Source organism: Odocoileus virginianus, chromosome 20 (assembly GCF_023699985.2).
Source record: "Odocoileus virginianus isolate 20LAN1187 ecotype Illinois chromosome 20, Ovbor_1.2, whole genome shotgun sequence".
In the NCBI taxonomy this organism is placed as follows: Eukaryota; Metazoa; Chordata; class Mammalia; order Artiodactyla; family Cervidae; genus Odocoileus; species Odocoileus virginianus.
In genome coordinates, this window is record NC_069693.1 from 34,883,030 (window position 1) to 34,910,426 (window position 27,397).

Sequence of the window (27,397 nt, forward strand, 5' to 3'; positions counted from 1 at the left end):
TGCAGCATGACAAAAGACTTTCAGAATTTATACCAATTTATAAATACTGTAGGTGCCTCCCAGCTCCAAGAGAACAGACCAACAAATCTGAGATTTAGAACACACATCCTCACACCTTATCAGGGGAAATTCAAACCCGCCCAGTCATCAAAATGCCTGGCCACTGGAGCTCAGATGGAGGAGAATGAGGCACTCCCCTCCCACCTCCAGGAAGTCCTATGGCCTCAGTCACTAGTCTAAATGGCCTATAGGGGTCTGGGGAGCCCTGGAGGAGGAGCCTCTGGGAAGGACAGGATTTTCTGATCTTTGGGAAAGGTGGGCTTGGAGTTAGTCCTCATAATCTGGGAGCAAAAGGAAAAGAAACTTTGGACACAGGCTGATGAGGTCTCAGACACTAGGTGGGTCTCTAAGCACTGGGTTGGGGACCCCCGGCCTGGGATGACCCTCTCCCCAAGGAAGGAAGCAGGGCCCAGCAGGCCTTTCCAGGACAGGCTGGTCAAGACCCTGCCCCCAGCTGCCCTCGGCCAGCTGCCCCCTCCCACTATGACCTCTTCTTCCCTGGTCTCATTCAATCTGCAGAGAGCTCTGGGATAGGGCAAGACCAGAGCCATCTGTCCCAATGTCACAGATGGTCAGTGAGGGATGGTCAGTGAGGGTCAGTGAGAAATGACAGGTCCAAGGTCAGACAGTGAGACTCAGAGCCAGAAGCTGAAACATGACCTTTTGACTCCACAACCAGTGCTCTGGTCACAGGCTTGGCCAGCTGGGCCCAGGCACCAGGGATGAGTTGGCTGCCCCCAGGTGGGGTTGACCTGGCATTCGGAGCATAATGCCAGAGGAGGTAGAGCAACATCCTGCCCTCTGGGCCTGGGGAAGCCATGGAGGTGGAAAAGGCCCCCAGAAGGTGACAGTGGCCTCTGGCCTCCAGCAGCTGCCTGCCATCTTCTCTTCTGCAGGCACCCAGAGAGGCTGGGAGCTCCAGGCCAGAAAGTCCAGGTAGTCCAGATTACTGCACCATCTGGGAGGAGGTGAACACCTCCATCTCTGCCTCGGCCTCTGCCTCTGAGCGGCACCTCTGAGAGCAGAACCACAGGAAGAGGAAGAAACCTGCAAGCAAAAAACTGATCAGTGGGAGCGTCACGGAGCAACATGGGGCCTCCCCCCAAATCCAGGCACCTTCTGGGTCGGGGTGAGTTGGGCCTTCCTGAGGCCCAGGAGTAATTCTCAGAAGCCTCACTGTAGGAAGTCAAAAGGGATGGAGTGTAGGAGCTGGAGGACCAGCCTGCACAAGCCCATAGGTTGCCTTTGTGCAAATTACAAGGTGGCGCCCCCTTCCTGTGGGCTGGTGTAGCCCCAAACCAGACTGTCAGGGGCCAAATTTCAGCCCCCTTGACCTGGAGCCCTTGAGCAGTAGACAGTACCTGCTGTCCACGATCCACCACCCCCCCAAGGGTTTCCTCCACGCCATCCACAGGCCCTACCGTAGAGCGAGTTGAAGATGGTGAAGAGGAAGAGCTGGGGCAGCAGGAAGACGCTGAAGGAGAAGAAGGCCAAGGCCCAGGTGGTGCCCAGCAGCACCGTGAGGCCCAGCACGGTGACGGTGTCCCGGCAGGCCCGGGCGCCCGGCGCCTTCTCCTGCGCCCGCAGCTTGTTGAGGACCCTCAGCGCCCAGGCCAGCACCACCAGGTTGAAAAGGGACGTGAGGCCACCATAGCCCATGACCAGGACACGGTGCACCCAGGAGTTCTGCACCCAGCATCTGCAGAGGAGGGGTAAGCGCCGGGATGGGTATGGCTCCCAAGGCCCGAGGCAGGAAGCCACGGTCTCCTAGGCCTCGGGACTGTCTCCTGAATCCTGTCCCCATCATTTCTTGCCTGACCGCACACATGGCAAAATCCTGAACCTGGCTTTCCAGCCAGGCTACAGGGGGTGGGGGTGGGGGACTGGGTAAAAAATGGGTGAAGTGGGTCAAAGGTACAAACTTCCATTTATAAAATAAATAAGTCTTGGGGATCTAATGTACAGTATGATGACTACCATTAATAATACTGCATTGCAGGGGAATTCCCTGGCGGTCCAGCCATTAAGGGTCTTTCTTGGAAAAGACCCTGATGCTAGGAAAGATTGAGGGCAGAAGGAGAAGGGGGTGACAGAGGATGAGACGGTTGAGTGGCATCATTGACTCAATGGACATGAGTCTGAGCAAACTCCCAGAGATAGTGAAGGACAGGGAAGCCTGGCATGCCACAGTCCATGGGGTCACAAAGAGTCGGACATGACTGAGCAACTGAACAACAATAACCACCAGAGGTTAAGACGCCATGCTTCCACTGCAGGGAGCACAGGTTCAATCCCTGGTCCATGAACTAAGATCCTACGTGCTGTGAAGTGCGGCCAAAAAGTTTAAAATAAAATAAAATTAAAATAAATAATAATACTGCATTGCATATTTGAAAGTTGCTAAGAGAGTAGAGTTCTCACCACAAGAAAAATAAATTCTATAACTATGTATGGTGATGGATGTTAACTACACGTATTGCAATGGTCATTTTGCAATATATATATATAAATATCAAATCATTATGCTGTGTACCTGTAATTAATATAGTGTTATATGTCAAGTGTTATCTGGGCTTCCCTGATAGCTCAGTTGGTAAAGAATCTGCCTGCAATGCAGGAGACTCCGGTTCGATTCCTGGGTCAGGAAGATCCACTGGAGAAGGGATAGGCTACCTACTCCAGTATTCTTGGGCTTCCCTTGTAGTTCAGCTGGTAAAGAATCCACCCGCATGCGGGAGACCTGGGTTTGATCCCTGGGTTGGGAAGATCCCCTGGCGAAGGGAAAGACTAACCACTCCAGTATTCTGGCCTGGAGAATTACATGGACTTTATAGTTCATGGTTGTAGCAGAGTTGGACACAACTGAGTGACTTTCACTTTCACTATATGTCAATCATACTTCAACTTAAAAAATAAAACATGTAAAAAGATTTTGTAAAGAATACATACATATGTAGTAAGGGTTTTTTAAAGGCAAGTGAATGAAAGTCACAGAATCCAGGGTGAGAGGAGATAGGGAGAGGTGAGGAAGACTCAGGAGAAGCCAGTTCTTAGTGGGCTGGGAGGTGGGGTGCTCACTAACACCTCTGCATGGACCCACTTCCTGTCCTTGGAAGTGTCACTTCAGTTATTTCACCCGTGTCAGCAAATTATATGATAAAAACATACATTCAAAGAGTCCTAAGTCACACTTCCTCAGAGAAACCACCCGACCCTCACAGTGAGAAGAATTAACCTCAACTCAGCCCCACTCTCAAAAGTCATCTCCAACACCACAGTTCAAAAGCATCAATTCTTCGGCGCTCAGCTTTCTTTTTTTTGAACTGTGGTGTTGGAGAAGACTCTTGAGAGTCCCTTGGACTGCAAGGAGATCCAACCAGTCTATCCTAAAGGAAATCAGTCCTGAATATTCATTGGAAGGACTGATGCTGAAGCTCCAATACTTTGGCCACCTGATGTGAAGAACTGACTCATTGGAAAAGACCCCGAAGCTGTGAACAAATGAAGGCAGGAGAAGGGACAACAGAAGATGAGACGGTTGGATGGCAGCACCGACACGATGGACATGAGTTTGAGTCCACTCCAGGAGTTGGTGATGGACAGGGAGGCCTGGCGTGCTGCAGTCCATGGGACCACAAAGAGTCGGACACGACTGAGCGACTGAACTGAATTGAACAGCTCCACCCAGTGCCCAGAACCCTCACTTCCCACAGGCCGGGGTGGGCAGAGGTTGGGAACTAGGGAGTTAGCCTGCCTGTGACCAAGTCCCACCTCTGCCTGCCCCCACTGGGTCTCCTTGGGCAGGGCTCCTCAGCGGCCTGTGCCTCGGTTTCCCTGACAGTGAACAAGGGCTGACAATAGGACCCGCTCCCGTTGTGAGGATCAGTCAGCCCTCAGCAGGCCTGAGCTGATCTCAGTCAGGAGAGGGGAAAAGGCCACACGGCCATCTGCTGGTAATGGGTCTACAGGGGGTTATTAAGCTGTTCCTTCTATGTCGCCTGTTAGAAACATTTCATCACAAGGGAAAGATTAATGTCCTAGGGCAAAGGAAGGAGGGGCAGAGTCTGTCCCTCAGAGCCCCCCAGAGACCCCCTCCCCCCGCACACACACGCTGTGCCCGGCCCCTGGGGTGTTCCAACCCCCACAACACTCTCTTCTCGGGCCAGGAGCGTTTGGGGGCTGGCAGTGCCATCCTACGCACAGGTCGGGGGTGGGGGGCGAGCCAAAAGAGTGAGCGAAGCAAGGTGATGAGGAGAAAGGAGAGTCGGGCACTAGCTGGGCTCCACCGCAGAGCCTGGGAGCTGGAGCAGGTCTGGCCGACAGCTGCCAGGAGGCAGGTGCTTCCTAAAGTTAGCCGGCGGCGCGGCGATGTAACAACTCATCCAGCGGGAGACCTTGGGGATCCAGCGGAAGGGCGTGGCAAAGCCCCCTGGAAACCACGCCCTCTGGAAGCCGCAGCCCCCTCCCGACCCGCCGCCAGCGCCCCGCCCACAGGACGCCCCATCTAGAGCTCCAGGACCTAGTGACCCCGCTGCCAGCGCCGGGGAGCCTGCCGCAGCCTTGGGCACACTCACATGGACGTGTTCTTGAAGATCGTGCTGTTTCCCTGGCTGTCGGAGAGTTGGATCTTGCAGGGTCCGTAAACAGAGCTCTTGACGGCAAGGAGGAGCAGCACTAGGAAGACCGGGACCCCTGGGGAGTGGGACAGAGGCTCAGAGTCTTGTCAGGAGATCCCAGAGATGAGCTGCTGCAACAGTTCTACTGGGCAAGTAGTGAGGAAGGAAAGAGACTACTCTGAGCCCCCAGGGGCTGTCAGTGTGGTCCAGACTCAGAGGAATTAGCCAGCCTAGTGGTCTTAGAGAAGGCTATCTTCCCAGGTAGTGCAGTGGTTAAGAATCTGTCTGCCAATGCAAGTGACATGGGTTCGATCCCCGGGTCGGGAGGATCCCATCGAGAAGCAAATGGCAACCCACTCTAGTATCCTTGCCTGGGAAATCCCAAGGACAGAGGAGCCTGGTGGGCTATAGGACGTGGAGTCGCTAAAGAGTCGGACACAACTGAGCACCCATGCTCGCAAGCACGCTTAGAGAAGGCTGATATGAGTGAGGGCTCTAGGGTGGGATTATAGCTGTAGCGGCAGTGGTCCTGCTGGGAGGCTGCGGCTGGGAGGTAATCGGAGAGAGGATTTGGGAACTGGTGAGGAAACATAATAGAGAGGCTAGGGATGCTGATGACAGTGGTACCAGAGATGGTGGTGACCACAAGGATGAGGATGGTGGTCATGATGGAGGTGGAGGCAACAGTGGAGGTGACTGATGATGGTGCGGGAGATGGTAATGAGAATCTTTTCTGGAGGTGGAAGTGGTGATAAGAATAGTCATGTAGGAAGTGGTGGTGGGTGTTGGCAGGGATGGTGTCCATGGTGACCATGGTCATGGCAATGGAGGAAAAAGAAAAGCACAGAGGGGACAGACACCCAAGACCTGCGGGAAGCCTCAGGAAGCAAGAGGGCAGGGAGACCGTGCTTACCCCAGCCCACGGCACAGAGCTTGAGCACGTATCGGCGGATGTAGATGTTGTAGACGCGCACGAGTAAGAGGTAGAGGTTGAAGCCTTCAATGGACATCCAGGTGAGGCAGCTGAGCAGCGCGAAGTGCAGGGTAGCGGCCAGCATCACGCATGCTGCCCCGGGCACTGGGGGCGTGGCCAGCACAGGGCTCAGCAGGAAGGCGATGTTGAGGAGCAGCACGGAGGCGTGCAGGTTCATGTGGATGAGTGTTACGGAGTCACTCTGCTTCCTGCGGGTGGGAGCATGGACTTCCGCGACCTGGATGTCACCAGGCAGCGCTGCCCCGTGGGCTCATAGACACAAAATCACCGGGACACAGGTCAAGAGGGGCAGGAACCCAACAGCAGCCACACACAACGAGGCTGGTCTCCTGCCTCCACCCCTCCCCCACCCCGCCTTCTGCCTTCCGGGAAAGCCCACCTGACTCTCGCGGGGCCAAGTAGAAAAGAAGGAGGCATTCTGGGCAGCAGTGGGTGGGCAGGCCCAACATGAGGGCAGGGGAATACCTGGCCTGGAGGTGCAACAAGACAGTGAGCAGCGAGGCCACGATGGAGATGCTGCAACCCACCAGGGAGATGTAGGTGAGAGGCGCCAGCAACTCTGCAGGGATAGGGGCCTGGGAGAGTTGCTGTGGGGGAAAAGGCAGGGGCAGAAGCATGGAAATGCCCTCCCTTGCCTGAATCAAAGACCTGCCAAGATCTCAGCTCCAAGCCCCCGGCCCCTACAATGCCCATCAGCAATCCTGACCTGAAAACAGCCATGGCAGACACAGTGGCTTTTCTGTCTCTCAACTCCCATCTCTCCTTCCTCCCCACCTTCACTCTCTTAGGCACTGGGGTGGAGCCTCCCCTGTTCCTGCTGTGTGCAGTCGGCGCACCAGGCCTGGCCTATCGGAGCCCTCCCTCCTTCTGCCCACAGTGATTGGTTAAGGGATGGACATGTGACACACTCTAGGCCTATGGGACTCAGTCCCAAGATTTTGGCCGGCAGAATTTGTAAGAAACCTGAAGCCTAGTAGGACGTACAACAGGAAACACTAGCAGCCATATTATTATTCCGTGGGGAGAGCCTATCTGAGAACTAAGCTAGCACAAAGCAAGCACAGCGGAGAGACTGAGATAGGGACATGTCTCGATAATATTGAGTCCCTGGATCAAGCCATGCCTGAAGCCTAATCCAACCTTTTAGGAACATGAACTCATAAGTTTCTTTTTTCTTACCCCCCCTTAAGTCCCTTTGAGTTGGATTTCTGTCCCTTGCACCAACTTTTACCTTTCTGCTCTGTCCTAGGTATGGGGCCCTCTGCAGCTCTGACCACCCTCATCCAGACTGGACGCATACATACCATAAGAACAGCAAAGTAGGTGAGGTGGTTGCAGCGACAGAGCACCTGGGAAGGTGAGGGCCGCTGTGTGTGACAGCCCTCCGGGCTCCAGGCCCCCCAGTAGCTCTCATTGGCGCTCTCCTTCCAGAAGACACAGGTCACTGTGTAGCCTTCCTAAGGGGAAATGCTGGAGTTGGGTGCATCCAGGGGGTGGAGGGGAAGGCCATGGATCAGGGTCTGGAAATTGTGGGAGCCAAACATGACTCAGCTGCACCCTTGTCAACATTTTACCAGGCACCAGCTGTGCTTTGGCATCAGACAGACCCAGATTCCAGCCCCACTTCCACCATGGACTCTGAGAGAGACCTGGGAAAATCACAGAGGGTCTCTGAGCCTCAGTTTATTCATCTGCAAAATGGAACCATTTATACTCAAGATATGGGCTTCCCAGGTGGTGTTAGTGGCTAATGCAGGAGACATAAAAGATGCAGGTTCAAACCCTGGGTCAGGAAGATCCCCTAGAAGTGAGCATGGCAATCCACTCCAGTATTCTTGCCTGGAAAATCCCACGGACAGAGGAACTTGGCAGGCTACAGTCCATAGAGTCACAAAGAGTCGGACGTGACTGACGCAACTTAGCATGCATACTCAAGTTACGTGGATGGTGGAGTCATCGAAGATGATGAGGAATCTTGAGTACCCAACTCTGGCCAATACAGCAGGTGCTCTTGTGAAATGTGAAACCCAAACGACTCCATTTTAGGATAGCACCACCATTTTGAGTAAAACCCCCTCCCGAGGAGAGAAAACGAAATTTAAAGAGAAAGAAACTCAACGAGCCAATCAGGGGAGGACAGGAAAGTCCCTCACCGCCCCCCCCTTACTCTAACCCACCAATCAGTAGCTAACAAGACACCCTTAGTTGAATTAACCAATCCCCTTAAGCTTCCCTTCCCGCGTCCCCTGCTATGCAGTATAAAAATGATTCCCCGCTTTCTCTGGGGGCTCCTTCGACGTTGTGTGAAGAGAGTCCCTGCTCGAGCTTGTAATAAAGTTCCTCACTGTTTTTGCATCGATCCGCAGCTCCTGTGGTGTTTGGTGGGATTCCGCGATCCCGGTACAACAATCTATGATCAACTGTCCCATTTCCCCTCCCCATGGGGAACAATGATGGTCCAGACCCATCCCAGTGAGGGAGAGAGTCATCTACAGACAACCCTGATGCCAAGCTGTGTGGTTGGAGAGGTGAGGGAAATGAAACAGGCATGCCATGGAAAGCCGCAGAGAGAGGGGTGGCGGAGTCCTGAGAAGGGAAGGGACACTGGGGGACTGAGGACACATCAGGTTTTCTCTAAGTGGAGCAAGGACATACCAGGTGGAGGGAACTGCAGGGGCTAAAGCTCAAAGAATGAAATGAAATGATGATGATGAAATGAAATGATGATGGAGAAATTGAGAGTGCAGAGCAGTTCTGATGAGACTGAGTGAAGATAGGGCCAGAGTGTAGAAGCTCTGGGCTTTTCAAGAATGCCATCAGGGCTTGCGCCCACCCAGCAGCCTGTGTTCCTTCTTTTGGCATCAACATCTGTACTTTCCTTGAGGACCCAACTCTCTCCCAATGACAGGTCATATAAATCCAGCCCAGTCCCTGGGCCATGTGACCACAGCCTGGCCAGTCCACATGTTCCATCCCCCTGGGAACAGTGATGGTTCAGGGATGGACACATGATCCAACTGGACCTTTAGGATCTGTTATGGGATCCTGATTTGCACTGGCAAGAAAGAGCCCAATGAGAAGAGAGGAAGGAGGTCCATCACTTCAGCTGCCATCTTGCCACAGGATGGAAAGCCAAGGCAGGAAACCACTGCTGAGAAATGGAGACTGAGCCATTATGGCATCGTATCAGCCCCTGGATCCAGCTGTGCCTGAAGCAGTCCTGGACATTTCATGTACAGGAGGCAATAAATTCCCTTTTCTGTTCAAGCTGGCTTGAACTGGTTTTCTATCATTTGCGATTCAAAGAATCCTGACCAATGCAGTGACTAAAAAGCTGCTTTCTCATTTCTTTGGCAGGAATTTTCAAAACACTTCAAAATTTAAAGCAGTTTGTTTCTAAGATAGTTCCACAAGGCTGGGTTTGCTCAAACCAATATTCAACAGGATAGCTACAAGAGGGTAGGGATGGGGTGGAAATGGGGGTGCCCCTCAACAATACCAGGCTTTGGTTGTGCCAGAAGCTGATGTTCACTGGTTCACTGAGGTTTCTCACATGTCCATGGCTCAGCTGGGCCCCCAGAACATAGTTATTGAGCAGAGATGAGTTGATGTCTTTCTGGAAGGGCAAGAGAAGAAGGGCTGACTGGAGAGAACACAAGGAGACCCTGGATGAGGTCCAAGAGCCCCCTTCTCCATCCCCTCCTCCCTGGATGAGAACAAGCAGCATGGCTTTCATGGGCACAGCTGTGCCAACCTCCTAGGCTTTGCACATGCTGCCCCTTCCAGCTGGAGCCCTGTCTCCTCATCACCTCCACCCTCACCTCCCATTTGTTAAATGGATTCCAGCCTTGTACCCTCCACCTCACCCTACCCCAACTCACTTTCAAAGTCAAGTTTAAAAGGCACCTCCTCTGCAAGCCCTCCTGGATTGCTCTTTGGGAACCATCCTGACCCCAGCCTGACTCATTCATCCCTTTGAATCTCTATGATTATACTTAGCCTTGAGCTAAAATTGTCTAATTGTTGAAATGGTGAGTTCTCTGAGGACAAAGATCTTGTGACCTTGTCTGCCTCCCGTTTAGGGACAGGAGCACACACAGCAGATTTCTTAAGTCTCGTTTGCACATTATAATGGTGGCTGCCTACTATTCTGCTCAAACGGAGGTCCAGAGAGGGGCGCTGACTGGCTGAGGTTGCACAGCAGGCCAGGAGGAGACATGGATGCCTGCAATGCCCCCAGGAAGAGGCCAGCGCCCACCCTGCATGGCCCACCAGCAGGGGCTGACCTGGAAAAAACTGCTGCTGGAGAAGTAGATACAAATGAGACGAAGCTCCCCAGAGCGGGTCCTGCAGGCATTCCGGGTCAGCTCGGCCGGGAACTGCATGGCGTGTTGAGGCTTGGCCTGCAGAAGGCCAGAGACAGGCTGGGCCCCGTGTCCACAGTCCTCCAGACCCACCACAACACTTCACCATTCCCCACTCCCCTGGGAGCCCTCCCAGCCTTGCCCCCAAGCACTTCCTATCTTGGAGCCTCCACCCACAGAACCCTCTCCTGACAGGCTGCACCTCCACCCAAACTTCCCAAGATCCTAGGCCTTCAACATCAGCACCCAACAGCCAGGCATTAAGCAGGAATCACACCAGGGCCCTCAAAGGGGTCCAGTGCCCCTGGCCTCTCCCGGGGCTACCTCACCCCTCCTGCTGCTGCTGCTGCTGCTGCTAAGTCGCTTCAGTTGTGTCCGACTCTGTGCAACCCCATAGAAGGCAGCCCACCAGGCTCCCCCGTCCCTGGGATTCTCCAGGCGAGAATACTGGAGTGGGTTGCCATTTCCTTCTCCAGTGCATGAAAGTGAGAAGTGAAAGTGAAGTCACTCAGTCGTGTCCGACTCTTAACGACCTCATGGACTGCAGCCTACTAGGCTCCTCCGTCCATGGGATTTTCCAGGCAAGAGTACTGGAGTGGGGTGCCATTGCCTTCTCCGAGTACCTCACCCCAGGAACCTGCAAAAGCAGGAAATCAACCCTGAATATTCATTGGAAGGACTGATGCTGAAGCTGAAGCTCCAGTACTCTCGCCACCTGGTGTGAAGAACTGATTCATTGGAAAAGACCCTGATGCTGGGAAAGCTTGAAGGCAGGAAGAGAAGGGGACGACAGAGGACGAGCTGGTTGGATGGCATCACTGACTCAGGGGACATGAGTTTGAGCAAACTCCGGGAGACAGTGAAGGACAGGAAAGCCTGGCGTCCTGCAGTCCACGGGGTCACAAAGAGTTGGACACGACTGGACGACTGAAAAACAACTCACAGCTATTAAGGCAGAGTCCAGAGCCCAGACTGGTGGGAAGGCGGGTGATGGACCCTGGGGAAATCCAGACCTTCAACCCCTGGAGCATTTCCGGGGTAGAGTTTCTGGGTACCCTCAATCCCTGGGCATCTCTGACCTGGGGGACCTTCTCCAGAATGGCACTGCTGAGAGAGAGGCCAGCGAAGTTGCAGTTCAGCTTGAAGGCCAGTGCCTGGATGGTGTGCGTCTGCAAGGTGAGGTTGTGGCCAGTGAAGCTGGCATTGAGCAGCTTCGACTCTAGGCCGTGAACGAGGCTGAAGGTGAGAGAGACAGCCAGAGCCCCAGGATAAGGATGGAGGCAGGAGGAACCCTCCACAGCCTCCCCAATCCCACACCCCTGTCACTCCCACCTCCAAACGTCTGCACACACAGTGTTCCTGGCACACCCTTACCTCCCCACCCCACCCATCTCCTTCTCCCATTAACTCTTGCTTGGGTCCCAGTTTATTGGCACCTCCTCCAGGAAGTCTTGCCTGGCTGCTCCCCACTGGCTAAAGTGCCCCCCAGTCCCTACACTTCTCTGTTAAGTCATCAGCATTGGCCTGTCACTCTGAGCATCTAGGGTTTTTAGCCCGAGACCTGGGAGAGCCCAGACCACTCTTGGAGCCCCTTCCCAGAAAAATGCACAGAGACCCATGATTCTGCACTGGTTTCATGGCACCCACGGCTAAGGGCCCCCAACCAGACAGCAAACTCAATGAGAACAGGGGTGCGTCCATCCCACATCTCCAGAGCGTGGTGCCGGGCACACGATAGGCACTCAGTAAATGAGTGTTGAATAAATGAATGAGCAGTCTACACTGGAGAGACCCTGGGCCACCAAGTCAAAATACAGGCTGGGGGTGGAGGCACAGCAGACTCTGGGCAGGCGAGGAGGGCCGCCCGACTCACTCAGCATGAGATGCGCTGCTCCTGCCCCTGGTTACCGCCTCCATTCTCTCCATCCAGTTCAGGGTCGTCCGGGACGCCTCTGCGAGGAGCGAATCCAACAACCACCTCAGCCTCTGTCCGCAGCTGTCCCCTGCACCTTCCCCCACCCCCTGGCCATCCCATGGCCTCGGGCTCTTCTGCCCCAGGCTGCTGCCCCAGGGCGGAAGGGCCCTCTTTTCAACCTCCCTTGGTTTGAGGCCACCCCCGCTTCACATCAAAGTCAGGGGTCCGGGCTGGGATGGCTCTTGCAGCTCAGGGAAGCCCTCTTACCTGCCGTCCTGCTCTGAGACGCCAAGACGCACAGGCAGAGGAAAGCGGCCCAGCAGCAATCCATGTCGTGTATCAATTCTCCTCCAGGAACTGGCTCCCACCCTGGAAAATGTGCATGCCTCTGGGAAGGCATCTGGCCTGTCCCTAGATTAATAGGGCAGCATCTTACCTGATCCTCACACTCCTGCATTCCACAGACGCGGAAACCACAGCTCACAGAGCAAGGGGCTTGCTTCGAATGAGGCTGCCTGAAGCCAGATCTCCCTGAAACCCGAATCCTGGACCATTTTTACCAAACCCTGCCATTTGCAGCTCTGTCTGAGTCACTCCCTCCTCCCCAAAAATGGTCTCTCTGGGGGCCTCCCCAGAATTCTGACCTCACCAATGGGAAAGTTGGGAGTTGCTTGTCATTAACCCTGTCCAGCCCTGTCATTCACCCACCGTGTGACTTTGAGCAAGAATCTGTCCCTCTCTGATGAAACTGCCAGCAGCAGCTGCTGTGGGGAATTGGAAAGTTAGAAGGGAAAAAACAAGAATGAATAGTTTTGGGAGAAGGATAGTTTTGATGATAATCCTGGATGGTCAGAGGCCACCAAGAACCATGACAGCTAGAAGACAACAGGAAAACCACTGCCTTTGTCCACAAAGAATTCCCCCAATGCCCATTTTAAAGTAGAATGTGATTCAAACATATTGTTAAGTACTATAGTCAACATTTGCTTTGAAACCTCATCTTCTTTTCACCTATTTTTGTGACTGCCAGAAACCACAGCAGCTGCTGGTTATGAATTAAGATGTCAGGCTCAAATTTGTGAAAATAAATCCAATGATTTGTTTTTTTTTAAAAGGATCCTGCCCCTTTCTGCTGTAAGCTCCCTTGGTTTTAAAATGAACGGACCAATTTCTGCTTAAACATAGCAAATTTATGTCTCCCCCTGAAACTCCACTAAAAAGAGACTGAATGGGACATCCCTGGTGGTCCAGTGGTTGAGACTCTGTGCTTCCAATGCAGGGGACATGAGTTCAATCCCTGGTTGGGAATTAAGATCCCACATGTTGTATAGTGAGGTCAAACATTTTTTTTAAATTAAGAAAAAAGAAATTTCTAAAAACTAAAAAAATAAAATGAGAATGAATGAATAAAACAGACACAAAGCCACAAAAGACAGAACAATGGGAAAGAAGACAACAGCAGATGAGAAATATCAGTAAAACTTGGGTGGTTTCAAAGCAGGTGGCCACCTGGTTTTAAAAAAATAAAAGCAGACCATGACATGTTGAACCCGAGTGCTTGCGTCAGGGAGAAGTGAGTACAGGGGGTGTGGGATCAGTGAGGGGCAGGGAGAAGGCAGAGAGGTCAAGCCTTACAACCATGGGGGCACTTAGGAACTAGAGGCTTTGGAACCTCTGAAGGCAGGATGGAAGGTGAGGCTGAAAATGGGGGGCGGTGGGTTTGTTGTTGTGGATCTTTAAAATGACCGGCTGAGTCTCCATACCTCCTCTGAGACCAGAAACACCCAAGAGCCTTCCTCACCACCCTCCCCTCCCCAACCCTGTCACAGCTCAAAGTCCATTCCGGGGAGACAGTGCACCAGAGAGAAGCGGGAGGGTCCCATCTGTGGGTGCCATTCTGGTACAGCAAAGTGAAGCCATGTCCCCTCTCCACCGCCTCCTCCAGTCAGCTTCCGGAAGACTGCAGCAGCCAGGCAATGGTGCTCCAAGGCAGGAGAAAACTTTTCTCTGAAGAACCAATCATGCCAAGAAAATTATCCTCTAGTTACTGACATTTTGGTGCTCCTTAATAAAGTGGCCAAGACCAAACTTAAGGTGAAGCTTCACCAGTCACCAAGCCCTACCAGGCAATTAAGTTTTTCATGCTCAACCAAGGATCCCTAGGTATTTTTAAATATACACCTTTCTCAGGAAGCTGCTGGAGGATGTGCTCCAACAAAATGAGAGAGTAAATCATGAAAGAACATATAGGGTACTGGAAAACCACCAGAAGAGACGTGAAGCTACTCCCCAGAAAATGCATGAAGAGAAGGCCCAGGCTGATGGCTGGACAGCTGGCCTAGGGCACATCCTGTCCAGAAGGAAGCAGAAGACAGTAAGTTTCCAGGAGGGAGGTCTCAATGTGTAAAAGAAAGAGGCGAATATACAGATTGTCTGACAGGTCTGAATACATAGGAAAATTATTTTGAGAAATGTCTTACAGAAAGCTTGCAAATGAAAAATAAAAAAGAAGCAATTAACTTCAGGAAAACCAAGTTGTACAGGAAAGGAAACGTAATCTTGCTACACAAATTGACATAAAGTATAAGATGTTTAAAGCATTATAAAAACATTTTTTTTCTTTTTTTGGCTGTGTCACTCTGCATGCCGGATCTTAGTTCCCTGACCAGGGATTGAACCCCAGGCCCTGGCAGGGAAAATGCCAAGTCTTAAACACTGAACTGCCAGGGAATTCCCTATATTTTTAAAATTGTGTAAAAACCATATAAAAAATGATTTTGACATCCATTTATGATGTAGAGAGCCACAAGAGAACATCACTCCCAACTTGACAGTGGAAAAAGCCAAATGATGTACAAAACTGGTTTTTTGAGCCTGTTAGAGAACTGAAGTTACAAAACAATCAGATAAACTGGTTTCCAATGGTTGATAAGCCCTTCAAGGATGAGGTGTGGTTGCCAAAAAAGCAGATGAGAACAACTGATACCGTAATGGTTTCTTTTTAAGCTTTTTACTTTACATTGGAGTATCGCCAATAACAGTGTTGTGATAGATTCAGGTGGACAGCAAAGGGACTTAGCTATACACATACATGTATCCATTCTCCCCTAAACTTCCCTCCCATCCAGGCTGCCACATAACACTGTATAGTGTTATGTGCTATACAGTAGGTCCTTACTGGCTATCCATTTTACTTTTTTAATCACTCAGAAACATTGTTTAATAATATTCTTATCAAAATAAAACTTACAGAAAAGTTCACAAACCATGCATCTTGGTGAATTGTCACTTGGGTTTCCTGGTGGCTCAGGCAGTAAAGAATCTGCCTGCAATGCAGGAAACCTAGGCTCGGTCTTTGGGTCAGGAAGATCCTCTGGAGAAGGGAAGGGCGACCCACTCCAGTATTCTCGCCTAGAGAATTTCATGGACAGAGGAGGAGCCTGGCGGGCTACAGTCCATGGGGTTGCAAAAAGTTGGACACGATTGAGCAGTTAACACACTTTATCCATTTCAAATACAGCAGTGTGTACGTGTCCATCTCAAACTCCCTAACTAGCCCTTCGCCCCTTCCTTCCCCCCTGGTAACCACAAGTTTGTTCCCTAACCTGTGAGTCTGTTTCTGGTTTGTAAGTTCATTTGTATAATTTCTTTTTAGATTCTGAATATAAGGGATATCATGTGATCTTAGTGGATTGTTAAAGGCTGAGAATGAATGAGAATGAGAGTTTAAAACCCCTGAGAGCCCCAGACACAAGGGGAGTCTGTATCCACTTGACCATTTCTCCCCAGTCCTCTGCTGGTGCTCATGAGAATGGCTGGGGGTGGGGCAGGGATCTGAGAGACCCCCTGTGGTGACACGGGCATGCTGAGGTCTGAGGGTGAAGCCCGGATGAGCTCCAGGCCATGTGGGAATACGCGATGGTGACTGGCTGCTGCGAGAGACCGACATCTGCGCCCTGGCCTTGCCGTGATGAGACCTTCATCCGTAGGTCCCTGACTTGTTATAAGGAAAAGATCTACTGCCTCTAACGGAGCAGTGAAAAAAAAAAAAAAACCAACAAGAGACTTCTCTGGTGGTTCAGTGGTTAAGACTCCACACTTTCAATGCAGGGGGCACAAGTTTGACCCCTGGTCAGGAAACTAAGATTCCACATGCAGCACGGTGTAGCCAAATAAAACCCACCTACCCCAGACCCTGCACTGACGCTAAGCGAAAGCTACCTGCTGCTGGCGTGGAGGGGCCAAACCCACTAGAGCCCAGGATTTTGCACTGTTATAAAACAAGGGACTGCTGCTGCTGCGAGAAAGGCAGGAATTTCATTCACACCTAAGACCCCTCCACCAATACATGGCAGGGTTTGGGCTCCATGAGGGTGAAGGAGAAGTCAGTAAGAGGCAGAAGTTGCCAGTCACTGAACAAGAAACAGGAAAGCTAAGAAAGCCCCAGTCATGGGGCTCAGGCACAAGGCTACCTAAGACTGAAACTCAGAGCAAGAGAACCAGAAATCTACTGCTTCCATCAAAAAGTTTGCACCAAGTAATCAGCAACAGCTGTCTACAGAACACAAAGAAAGATTCCCTCTGTGTTGCATGCATGCAAGGATGAGAGTAGGATTACTGAGAAAATCCACGTGGGACTCAAGGGCTCACACTAAGCACAGAGTAATGTCCGTCCATCACTGGAGAAATGTGATGCTTGTGCTGCAGAGAAGGTACCTGCAACAACAAAACTGTAGCCCAAGTCGACCACAGACTAGACTGACTCAATTAATGCCCTCTCCTTAAGCCATGACATAAGAAAGACGCCCACTTCTAGGCATCAGTATCACTACTGTGCTTTCACACAATGCCTTGGTATTCAGTCAAAGCTTACAACACACACATAAAATCAAGAAAAAAGAAAATACTTTTGTCAAAAGATAAAAGAGACAAGAGAAGTAGAGTCAGAGATGACCAAAATGTTAAAACTATCAGATAGGGACTTAAAGATACATGAGTATGGGAAAGCAGGTGGTGGAAAGGTATGCTCCTAAGGACAGACAGGATATTTCAGGAGAGCAATGGAAACTATTAAGGAGAGTCAGGTAGAAATAAATACTCAATATCATTGATAAAGAATTTCTTCAATTGTGGAGTGAAAAAAAGTGTAAGTGTTAGTTGCTCAGTTGTGTCCAACTCTTTGTGACCTCATGGACTGTAGCCTGCCAGGCTCCTCTGTCCATGGAATTCTCCAGGCAAGAATTCTGGAGTGGACTTCCATTCCCTTTTGTAGGGGGTCTTCCCGAGCCAGGGATGGAACCCAGGTCTCCTGCATTACAGGAAGATTCTTCAATGGCATCTGAGCCATTGAAGGCCTATTTATCAGCAAACCAGACACAGCAAAGTAATCAGTGAATTTGAAGATAGGACAATATAAATAATCGGAATTGAAACACAAAGAGTAAGAAAAGTCAAAATAAAACTCAAAATGGTAAGGCAAGAGCAGATGGTCTAATAAACATGTGATTTGAGTCCCAAAAGGAAGAGAAAGAACATAGAAGAAATATTTGAAGAGATAATGGCTGAATTTTTTTCCAAAATTAGTGAAAGACAACACACTACAGATTTAAAAAGCTCTATAAAACTGAGCAGAATAAATATAAAGAAACCACACCTAGACACATCATAGTCAAACTGATGCAAAACCCAAGATGAAAAAAATCTTGAAGGCAGAGAGAAAAAGAAACAATAGATATGGGAGATAAGAAATAAGAACTACAAGAGACTTCTCTCAATTATACAAACCAGAAGATAACACAACTAGATATTTCAAGAAAAATGTGTCAACCTAGAATTTGATGTCCAGTGGAAATATCTTTCAAAAATGAAGACCAAATAAAGACTATTTCAGATGAGCAATGGCTTAAAAAATTTATTTCCAGTGGCCGTGCTATGCTTAGTCGCTCAGTCGTGTCCGACTCTTTGCAACCCCATGGACTGTAGCCCAGCAGCCTCCTCTGTCCATGGGAATTCTCCAGGCAAGAGTACTGGACTGGAATGCCACGCCCTCCTCCAGTGGATGCCCAACCCACGGATCAAATTCAGGTCTCCTGCATGGCGGGTGGATTCTTTATCATCTGAGCCACAAGGGAAGCTCAGGAAACTGGAGTTGGTAGCCTCTCCCTTCTCCAGGGGATCTTCCCAACCCAGGAATTGAACCGGAGTCTCCTGCATTGCAGGTGAATTCTTAACCAGATGAACTACCAAAAAGCCCCATTTCCAGCAGACCTGCACTAAAAGAAATATTAAAGGAAATTCTTTTGGCAGAAGAAAATTTACACCAGATGAAAACACGGACCTACACAAAGAAATGGAGAGTGTTGAAACTGATAAAAATATGTCAAATACAGAATGAATTTTCTCAATTTTAACATCTGTCTAATGTAAAAATGGCGACACTATATTGTGAGGCCTCATAATACATGCAGAAATTAACACAAAAAATAGCACTATGGGCAGAAACAACACCAAAAAATCACCTATATAAGGAAAAAGAGGATAGCTTGAATTTCATAAAAAAATTAAAACTCCTAATCTTTGAAGATCATTGCTGAGAGAGTGAGAATACAAATATTGACTGAGAGGAAATATTTGAAAACACAAATTTGAAAAAAAAAAAGTGCATCTGGACTATATTGAGAATTCAAAAACTAAACAAGAAGACAAATAACCCAATAAAAAAATGGCAAAAGATTTAAACAGTCACTCAGCCAAAGACGATACATAGATGGCAAACAAGCACATGAAAAGATATTCAGTATCACTAGTCATTAGGGAAACGCAAATAAAACCACAAAGATAAGTCACTACACACCTTCTGGTGTAGCTAAAATCAAAATGACTGGTAATATCTTGTGTTACTGAGAATATACAAACAGCTGAGTTCTCATGCATTGATGGAAGGAATGTAGAATGGGACCAGTGCTTTGAAAAAGGGCTTCCCTGGTGGCTCAGCAGTAAAGAAGGCCTGCAATGTAGGAGTCTCAGCAAACATGGGTTCAGTCCCTGGGTTGGGAAGATCCCCTGGAGGAAGGCATGGCAATCCACTCCAGTATTCTTGCTAGAAAATCCCATGGATAGAGGAGCTTGGCAGGCTACAGTCCATGGGGCCACAAAGGGTTGGACATGACTGAAGCAACTTAGCATGCAGGTAGGCAGGCACTTTGAAAAATCTGAAAACAATACCAACTTCCATCAAGAGAATTCCCTGGTGGTCCAGTGGTTAGGACTCAGTGCTTTCACAGTCAAGGGCATGGGTTCAATCCTGGTTGGGAAACTAAGATCCTACAAGCTTCACAGCACAGCCAAAAAATTTACATCCAATGGTGATAACTGTGATATATCCATGTTGTTGAATAAAAAAGAATTAGCTGCTGACATAGGCAACAACTGGCTGAGTCTCAAAATAATTATGATAAGTGAAAGAAGCCAGACAAAAAGGATTATGTATTTTATGATTCCACTTATATGATCTTCCAGAAAAGTAAAAACTTGGTGTTAGAGAACACAGCCATAGTTTCCATGGGGTGGGGAAAAGGTAACTGACTATAAAAGGAGCCGAAGCACCTTTTCAGGGGGATGTGCTCTACTCAACGGCTCAGTCGTGTCCAACTCTTTGTGACCCCATGGACTATAACCCACCAGGCTCTCTGTCTCTGGAATTCTCTAGGCAAAAATACTGGAGTGGGCATCCATTCTCTTCTCCACAGGATCTTCCCGACCCAGGGATTGAACCCAAGTCTCCTGTGTCTCCTGCCTTGGCAAGCAGATTCTTTACCACTGAGCTGCCTAAAAAGTGGGGATGGAAATACTCTATATCTGGATTGGGATAGACATGTATGTGGGACTCTATGTATTTGTCAAAACTCATCAAACTACTCTCCAAAAGTATGAGTTTAATAAATAAAATAAATCAGCTAAATAAATAGAAAACTGTAGTAGGTGAAGCATCTGTCTATAAACCAAATTTTGGAAAGTCAAGCCAAAAATATAGTGAGAATATAGGGAAGAGGAAGTGGAAAGGCGTGGAGAGAATGAGAAAGCTAACCTTCCTCCTTCATGGAGGGAGAAAGTCGCCAGAAAAGCCCCACAAGAGTTCCAGGAAGGGAGAACCACAGAATTCAAACACCTGTTTGATGGTAACGGCAGAGAGAAGTAGTTAAGAGCATGACCTTTAATTTTGTTTTCTTTCTTTTCTTTAATCTTTTGGCCATACCACTTGGCCTGTGGGATCCCAGCTCCCCAGGGATCAAACCTGTGCACCCTGCTGGAAGTGCAGTCTTAACCACTGGGCTGCCACGGATGTCCCCGTGACCTTTCAATTTTCCACCATTGGATTTGCAAATATGGTATCATCCAGTGAAAGATAAACACACCCCACTCCCCATGAGAGTGTCAAGAGTTCAGCCTTTTCAAGAGAATAATTTGACAACACACACTTTTCATTCTGAATAGCCTCTGATCCAGGAAACTCGTTTTTATGAATTTATCCTATGGAAATAAGAGGGCAAGCCAGGTAAAATACATAGAAAAGTATTTATAATACCACTGTTAATCATAAAAAAGCAAAAACTATGTAAATATTATTCCTCAATAGAGGAATAGTTCAATGCCACTCTGGAAAAGTTTGGTAATATCTTATAAAACTAAACATGCACCATATGACCCAGCAATGGCACTGTTGGGCATTTAACCCAGAGAAATTAAAACTCATGTTCGCACCAAAACCTGCATAGGAGGCCTTATTCACCATAGCCTCAAACTGAAAGCAATCCCAATGTGCCTTCAATGAGTGAATGGTTAAACAAGCTCAGGGACATCTGTACCATGAACCACAACTCAGCAATTAGAAAAATATATTGACACACAACTTGGATGGGTCTCTAGGGAATCATGCTGGGGCAGGGGTCGGGGGCGGGGGGGTGGGGGGAAGCCAGTCTAAAAATGCTGCATATTCTATGATTTGATTTATTTGACATCCTTGAAATAAAAAAATTACAGAGATGGAGAACAGATTAGTAGTTGCCAGTTGTTTAGGGACTGGTGATATTTCTGTAAAGAGTGAGCGCAAGAAGCCTTGTGGTAATGGGAAGTTTTGTATCTTCCTTGTTATACAAGAATCTACACTTTATAAAATTGCATAGAATTAAACACACATGTACATATACACACCCATGTCAGTGTATAAAAACTGATGAAATCTGAATAAAGGTGGTGAATTGTACCAAAAACAATTTCCTCGCTCTGATGTTGTACCTTAGGTATGAATGATGTCACCATTGAATACAACTGGGTGAAATGTACACAAAAATTAGCTAATTTTTCTAATTTTTCAACTTCTTGCTAATGTATCACTTTTTCAAAATTAAAAGTTAAATATAGTACTACAGATTGCCATTTCATTACTAAGAATTATGACGTAAGCAGCCACATAGAAGAGAAGCATGGAATATCATTGAGTGGAATGCCATGCCTGCTGCTCAGTTGTATTTGACTCATTTGCAATCCCATGAACCGTAGCCCACCAGGCTCCTCTGTCCATGGAATTCCCCAGGCAAGAATACTGGAGAGGGTTACCATTTCCTTCTCCTGGGGATCTTCCCAACCCAAGGATCGAATACCCAACTCCTGTGTCTCCTGCATTGGCAGGCAGATTCTTTACCACTGCGCCACCTGGGAAGCCCATTGAATGGAAAGAGCAGGTTAAAAATAACTCGTGTAACATAATCACTGTGGTATTTGAACTGTGGTGTTGGAGAAGACTTTTGAGAGTCCCTTGGATCTCCCTGTCCAAAGGGAGATCCAACCAGTCCATCCTAAAGGAAATCAGTCCTGAATATTCATTGGAAGGACTGATGCTGACGCTGAAACTCCAATACTTTGGCCACCTGTTGTGAAGAACTGACTCATTTGAAAAGACCCTGATGCTGGGAAAGCTTGAAGGCGAGAGGAGAAGGGGACGACAGAGGATGAGATGGTTGGATGGCATCACCAACTCAATGGATGTGAATCTGAGTCAACTCCGGGAGTTGGTGATGGACAGGGAAGCCTAGTGTGCTGCAATCCATGGGGTCGCAGAAAGTCAGACACGACTGAGCAACTGAAATGACCTGAACTGAACATAATCACATTTATGGAAAATTATCTTTATGTGCATGTTTAAATCTATGAGGGTATCTAGAAGAATGGTCACCAAAATGTTAATAAAGTTCTGGGAGGGTTTTTTTTCTTTTTTCATGTTTTCAGTATTATTTGAATTTTCTACAACAAACATGTATTACAGAAGAGCAAATATTTCAATGCTTATGATTTTTCAAATACTCCAAATGACTATTTACCATTATAGAAAAAATAATAGTGACATATGGTTTATGAGAAACAAAACACGTTGTAAAACAATATAATACAATTCTTATAAAAATTATACTTTTTATATATGCCAAGTCTGGAGGAAGCACATCAAGGTCACTTCTGGGAGGTAAGATGCTGGCCTATTTGTTTTGTTCATCTGTGTTTCATAAAGTTACCCTGTTTATTCTAGCTATTCATTTCTGAATTTTTATTCACTCTTTCAATGGTTTAGAAACTTATATCTTTCAAACATAAACAATAAATCAATACAAAATGATGTAAAAGGCAAAGAATTCTTGATTCTTGGGTCACTTAACCATTCAGTTCCCATTCACCTCAGTTCACCACTGCTATTAGTGTTTTCTGGGTCTTTCCCAATTTCTTCATACAAATATAAGTAAATATGAGTTCCCTCATTAAAAGAAAAGAGTGGCACACTCTCTATACGGTTTTGCCAGTTTTTTTTCATGTGAAAATATATCTTGGAGAGCTTTCCCTAACAGTACCTACAGCCTCCACTTTCTCTTTCACATCTGCACAGTCTCATGTTAGGGACAAACCATAATTTACGTAACCAGCCCTGTTTTGTGAGTTTGTTTTTGATTGCGCTGGGTCTTCATTACAGGATGGGCGGGCTTTGTTGCCCTGTGGCCCATGGGATCTTAGTTCCCAGACCAGGGGTGGAACCCATGTCCCCTGCATAGGAAGGCGGATTCTTAACCACTGGACCACCAGCCCCCTGTTAAGAGCTATTTGTGTTGGTCCCAGTCTTTGGCTCTTACAAACAGCGCGGCTGTGTTTGTTATCAACGCCTGCCTTGTTTGCGGCAAGTGCAACTTCATTATCTGCCCATTTTTGTATTGGGTTAGACTTTTCCTTATCAGCTTCTAGAAACTCTTTACATAATAGGAAAATTAGCTCTTTGTCTATTACATGAGTTGCAAATATCTTTCCTCATTCATCATTTGCCTTTTGACATTATATATGGTCTTTTTTTTGCCAGGTAGCCTTCTTTATTTAATACAAAAATTTTCTATAATAAAAATTACCAATATTTTCTCTTTGGGTTTCTGGATTTTGAGTTTCAGGTAGAAAGACCTTCCCCAATCCAACATTATAAAGGAGTTCTCCTAAGATTCTTCTAATACTTTTAAGGTTTCATTTTTTTATATTGGAATCTCCAGTCCATTTGTGTTGATCCTAGAGTATGCAATATGGATTCAAACGTTTTACTGGTGGTTACCCATTTGTCTTAACATTATTTTTTTGGCTGTACCACATGACTTGACTTGCATGATCTTAATTCCCCAACCTATGCCCCTGCAGTGGAAGCACAGAGTCCTAACCACTGGGCCCCTGGGGAATTCCCATAATGCTATATATTAATATGTGGGTTTATTTTTATTTTAAAAGAGAATAAAGACTATGGAGTCAGAGTGTTGGGTTCTTATTTGTTTGGCTATTAGGTTAATATTTGAGTTTTAGGTAGAAAGACCTTCCCCATTCCAACATTATAAAGGAATTCTCCTAAGTTCCTTCTAATACTAATATTTTTAATGTTTCATTTTTTTATTTTCATTTGGGCAATTCACTTACCCTCTCAGAGCCGCAGAGATTGAAAGAAATCATTTAGGGGGACAAAGGAAACCACTGAATAAGGCCATCTGGAATATTTCTGTTGAGAAAACTGAGAACCCAAGAATGCAGAAAAGACTCCCTTGGGGTACAGACGGGAAGACTGAGGCTCAGCCAGTGGTGTGGACTTGTCCTCCAGGGTTTGGACCCTAAGACTGGGTCCCCAGGCCCTTGGCCATGCTGCTGCCAGACAGATACAGGGCAAAGAAGAGCTTAATACCCCCACCCAGCTGGGGAAATTAAGGCCAAAGCAGAAGTGATCCCTCCCCCAAGCACCCAAATAGAAGCTGTGGTTTCCATCCCCTTTCCCAGGAGCAAACCACAATCTTCACTTCTGCTTGCAACCTTCAACATCCCCCTCCCCATCCTTTCAGAGAGACCACCACTCACCATTACCCTCAGCCATCTCCTTCTCATTCACCCATCTCAAATAGTGCAATTCACTATTCGAGGCCTTATAGGAAATAGGAGAGGGCTTCCCAGGTGGTGCTATTGGTAAAGAACCCACCTCCCAATGTAGGAGACTCAGGTTCGATCCCTGGGAACGGAAGATACCCTAGAGGAAGGCATGGCAACCCACTCCAGTATCCTTACCTGGAGAATCCCGTGGACAGAGGAGCCTGCTGGGCTACAGTCTATAAGGTCGCACAGAGTTTAACATGACTGAAGTGACTTAGCACACAGCACAGGAAACAGGAATCCCTTACCTGACTCCCAAGAAGGTTCCACTTAACCGTGGCAAAACTGAATACCACACAAGAATTTGCCTGGCGTTCTTCAGCAGGCCAGTGGGCAAGCTGAAACACAAAGCCAGACTCCAAGTCAAGTGCTCTCCCCCAAGATATGCTGCAGCTTCCGAAAGGTGGCTGGGGGGCTGAGTTGCTACAGGGAAGAACAAAACCCTAATCAGGTCAACAGAACATGAGAGGACAAGTGTCACGCAGAGCAGAGCCTTTGGGAGATGTAAATTCTATAACTAGTTCCAGTATTCAGCGCCTGAGCTGTGAAGTCAGGCAAGGAAACTTCACCTTTCGCTGCTGCATTTTCTCAACTGTAAAATGAGGCCAAGGTCATCTATTTCCTAGGGCGTGTGTGTGTGCAAAGTTGCTTCCGTCCTGTCTGACTCTTTGAGACCCTGTGGACTGTAGCCTGCCAGGTTCCTCTGTCCATGGGATTCTCCAGGCAAGAATATCGGAGTGGATTGCCTATGCCTTCCTCCAGGGGATCTTCCCAACCCAGGGATTGAACCCACGTCTCTTACGTCTCCTGCATTGACAGGCAAGTTTTTCACTTCTGGCACCACATGAGAAGCACATTTCCCAGGAAGACAGACTCAAACAACCATATCCATGATCCACACTCCTGGGAATCTGAGACTCTGACCCAGAGTCCCAGCCAGGAATACACTGAGTCAGAGAACCCCTGCCTTCCTCTCCCTCTCCAGAGCCGGCTGTGTACCCCAAAGCCCACCCTCTCCCCAACAGCACCAGAGCCCACCAAGCCAGGTTGCTCCTGGGTAGGCCCCACATGCCCCTCCCAACAGCTGCTCCTGCCAACCACAGGCTGGAGTTCCAACCTCCACCTCCCCGTGGCCTGGGTGAAAGTGAACCTGTGATCTCTGCAGGGAAGTCCTGACAGGTGCTATTATTTCCCAACAGGAGGTCCCACAAGGGCCCAACAGGGGGGTCTACGACCCAATCAGATCCAGAGCCTTTGCCTAGGACACGCTGTCCCCAGGCTCCAGTCCAGGGCACTCAGAGGAACCGCACCTGCTCTGATCTGCCCAACATCAACTCTGTGCCAGCCCCTCACCCTTGTCACCTGAGGTGCAGGCTACTGGACTAGCTCCATTTTACAGATGAGGAAACTGAGGTCGAGAAAAGCAAAGTTCAATAACTTGCTCCAGGCCACCAAGTGGGTAAGAGAAGTAAAGGTTTGAACCCAGAGCCTAACTACTCCTTAATTGAAACATCTTTTTTCAAAAACATAGATCTCAACAACAGGATACTCATGTATAACACAGGAAACTATATTCAAAATCCTGTGATAAACCATCTTGGGGACTTCCCTGACGGTCCACTGGTTGAGAATCTGCCTGCCAATGCAGGGGACACAGATTTGATTCCTGGCCCAGCAAGATCCCACATGCCTCGGGATCAACTAAGCTGGCGTATCGCAACTACTGAAGCCTGTGCGTCCTAGAGCCCGTGCTCTCCGACAAGGGAAGCCACGGCGATGAGAAACCCGTATACCACAACTAGAGAGGAGCCCCTGCTCACGTCAACTATAGCAAGCCCACGTGCAGCCAAAAACTAATTAATTCATTCATTAACTTTTAAAAACCATAATAGAAAAGAATATTTGAAAAAGAATGCATATATACCTGTAATGGAATCACTTTGCTGTACCACAGAAGTTAACACGACATTGTAAATCAACTAGCCTTCAAGTTAAAAAAAAATAAAGAAATATGTCCCCCCACCACCGGAAAACAAAAGAAAATCAAAAACATAGATCACTACAGTCCTGAGATTAGGAGTTGCCATCAGAGGCCCAGGAACTGGTGAAGGGAAGGCAGGTGAGCCCCACCTTGCTGCTCCTGGGATGTCACCAGCCCAACAATCACCCAGGCAGGGGTGCGCCCAGTGCCCGCTGGGTCAGGACAGAGTCTGGGGGAGCGGGGCATGGACAGAGGAGCTGACCTGTGTGGCTGCTGCTGTCTCGCTGCCCGCCCGCTGCCTTCTGCAGGAAGAAGGGGAAGTTGGGAACCTCTGTGCTGTGGGCAGGCAGCCTCTGCTCGTTCACCTCACACCGGCACAGCACAGGCTCCCTGCACTTCTTCTTTCACTAGAAGCCCATTTGTTTCATCCGAGCTGATAGCCACGCCCAGCTCACTCTTTGAGAGCAAACTCCCCAGAGCATGCAGCACTTCCTGGAGGCAGCTTCACATTTGCAGAGGTGCTGGGCATCAGTGGAGAGAGAGGGAGGAGGCCAATGTTGGGGGCACCCATCAGGTTTCAAGACCCACTCGGCTCTGAACCCTTGATGATGAGGGCTCTCTCAGCCTCAGTTTCCCCAGGAGTAGGAAAAGGAGAATGATCCCTGCTTGAGCCAAGGATCGATGAGGCAGATGATGGTAAAGACCTCAGGCAGGCTTGGGGTCATGATGCCTGGGTTCCAACCCCAGGCCCACCATTTCCTGGCTGGGTAACTTGGCGCAAGTGATGGAAACTCTCTGAGCCTCATTTTCCCCTCTGCACAATGGAGACAGTGATAGTACCGCTTCGTGGGGTCATGTGGGGCTTATCAAGGGTAGTGCTGCAGAGTCCCTGGAAGTGTTCGTGAAGCCCTCTGGTTTCACATAGGAGGGGTGCCTGGGGCCTGGGGGTGCGGGGGGAAGACAAAGGCCTGACCCAGAGTTTCC

General features: G+C 48.6%; 1 protein-coding gene across 9 annotated transcripts; it reads right to left on the reverse strand.

Moving 5' to 3' along the window:
- ADGRG5 (adhesion G protein-coupled receptor G5) lies at window positions 1-26,813 on the reverse strand. 9 transcript variants are annotated; one of them, XM_070451250.1, is made up of 13 exons: window positions 26,676-26,813; window positions 24,681-24,770; window positions 12,217-12,710; window positions 11,908-11,986; window positions 11,114-11,270; window positions 9,957-10,073; window positions 9,170-9,286; window positions 6,975-7,127; window positions 6,136-6,257; window positions 5,590-5,858; window positions 4,635-4,752; window positions 1,482-1,759; window positions 1-1,107 (listed from the first exon to the last, which is right to left on the reverse strand). In XM_070451250.1, exons 3-13 carry the CDS (start codon window positions 12,404-12,406, stop codon window positions 1,007-1,009), a joined length of 1,701 nt encoding a protein of 566 aa, XP_070307351.1. In that variant the 5' UTR covers window positions 12,407-12,710; window positions 24,681-24,770; window positions 26,676-26,813; the 3' UTR covers window positions 1-1,006. The 9 variants fall into 9 exon arrangements, with proteins under 9 accessions (XP_070307351.1, XP_070307350.1, XP_020759479.2 ...); XM_070451249.1 differs by having other exon boundaries at window positions 24,681-24,855; XM_020903820.2 differs by lacking the exon at window positions 24,681-24,770 and having other exon boundaries at window positions 12,217-12,318.
- Window positions 26,814-27,397: the final 584 nt, after the last annotated feature.

What these genes read in the sequence shown, in the direction of transcription:
- ADGRG5 (XM_070451251.1), bottom strand. Translation starts at nt 12,406, where the DNA reads ATGCAGGAGTGTGAGGATCAGGTAAGATGCTGCCCTATTAATCTAGGG. An exon ending in AGCAGCGCATCTCATGCTGA is followed by an intron (nt 11,271 to 11,907) that starts GTGAGTCGGGCG and finishes TCTCACCTTCAG; the next exon opens with CCTCGTTCACGGCCTAGAGT. An exon ending in CCAGCAGCAGTTTTTTCCAG is followed by an intron (nt 9,287 to 9,956) that starts GTCAGCCCCTGC and finishes TTGCCCTTCCAG; the next exon opens with AAAGACATCAACTCATCTCT.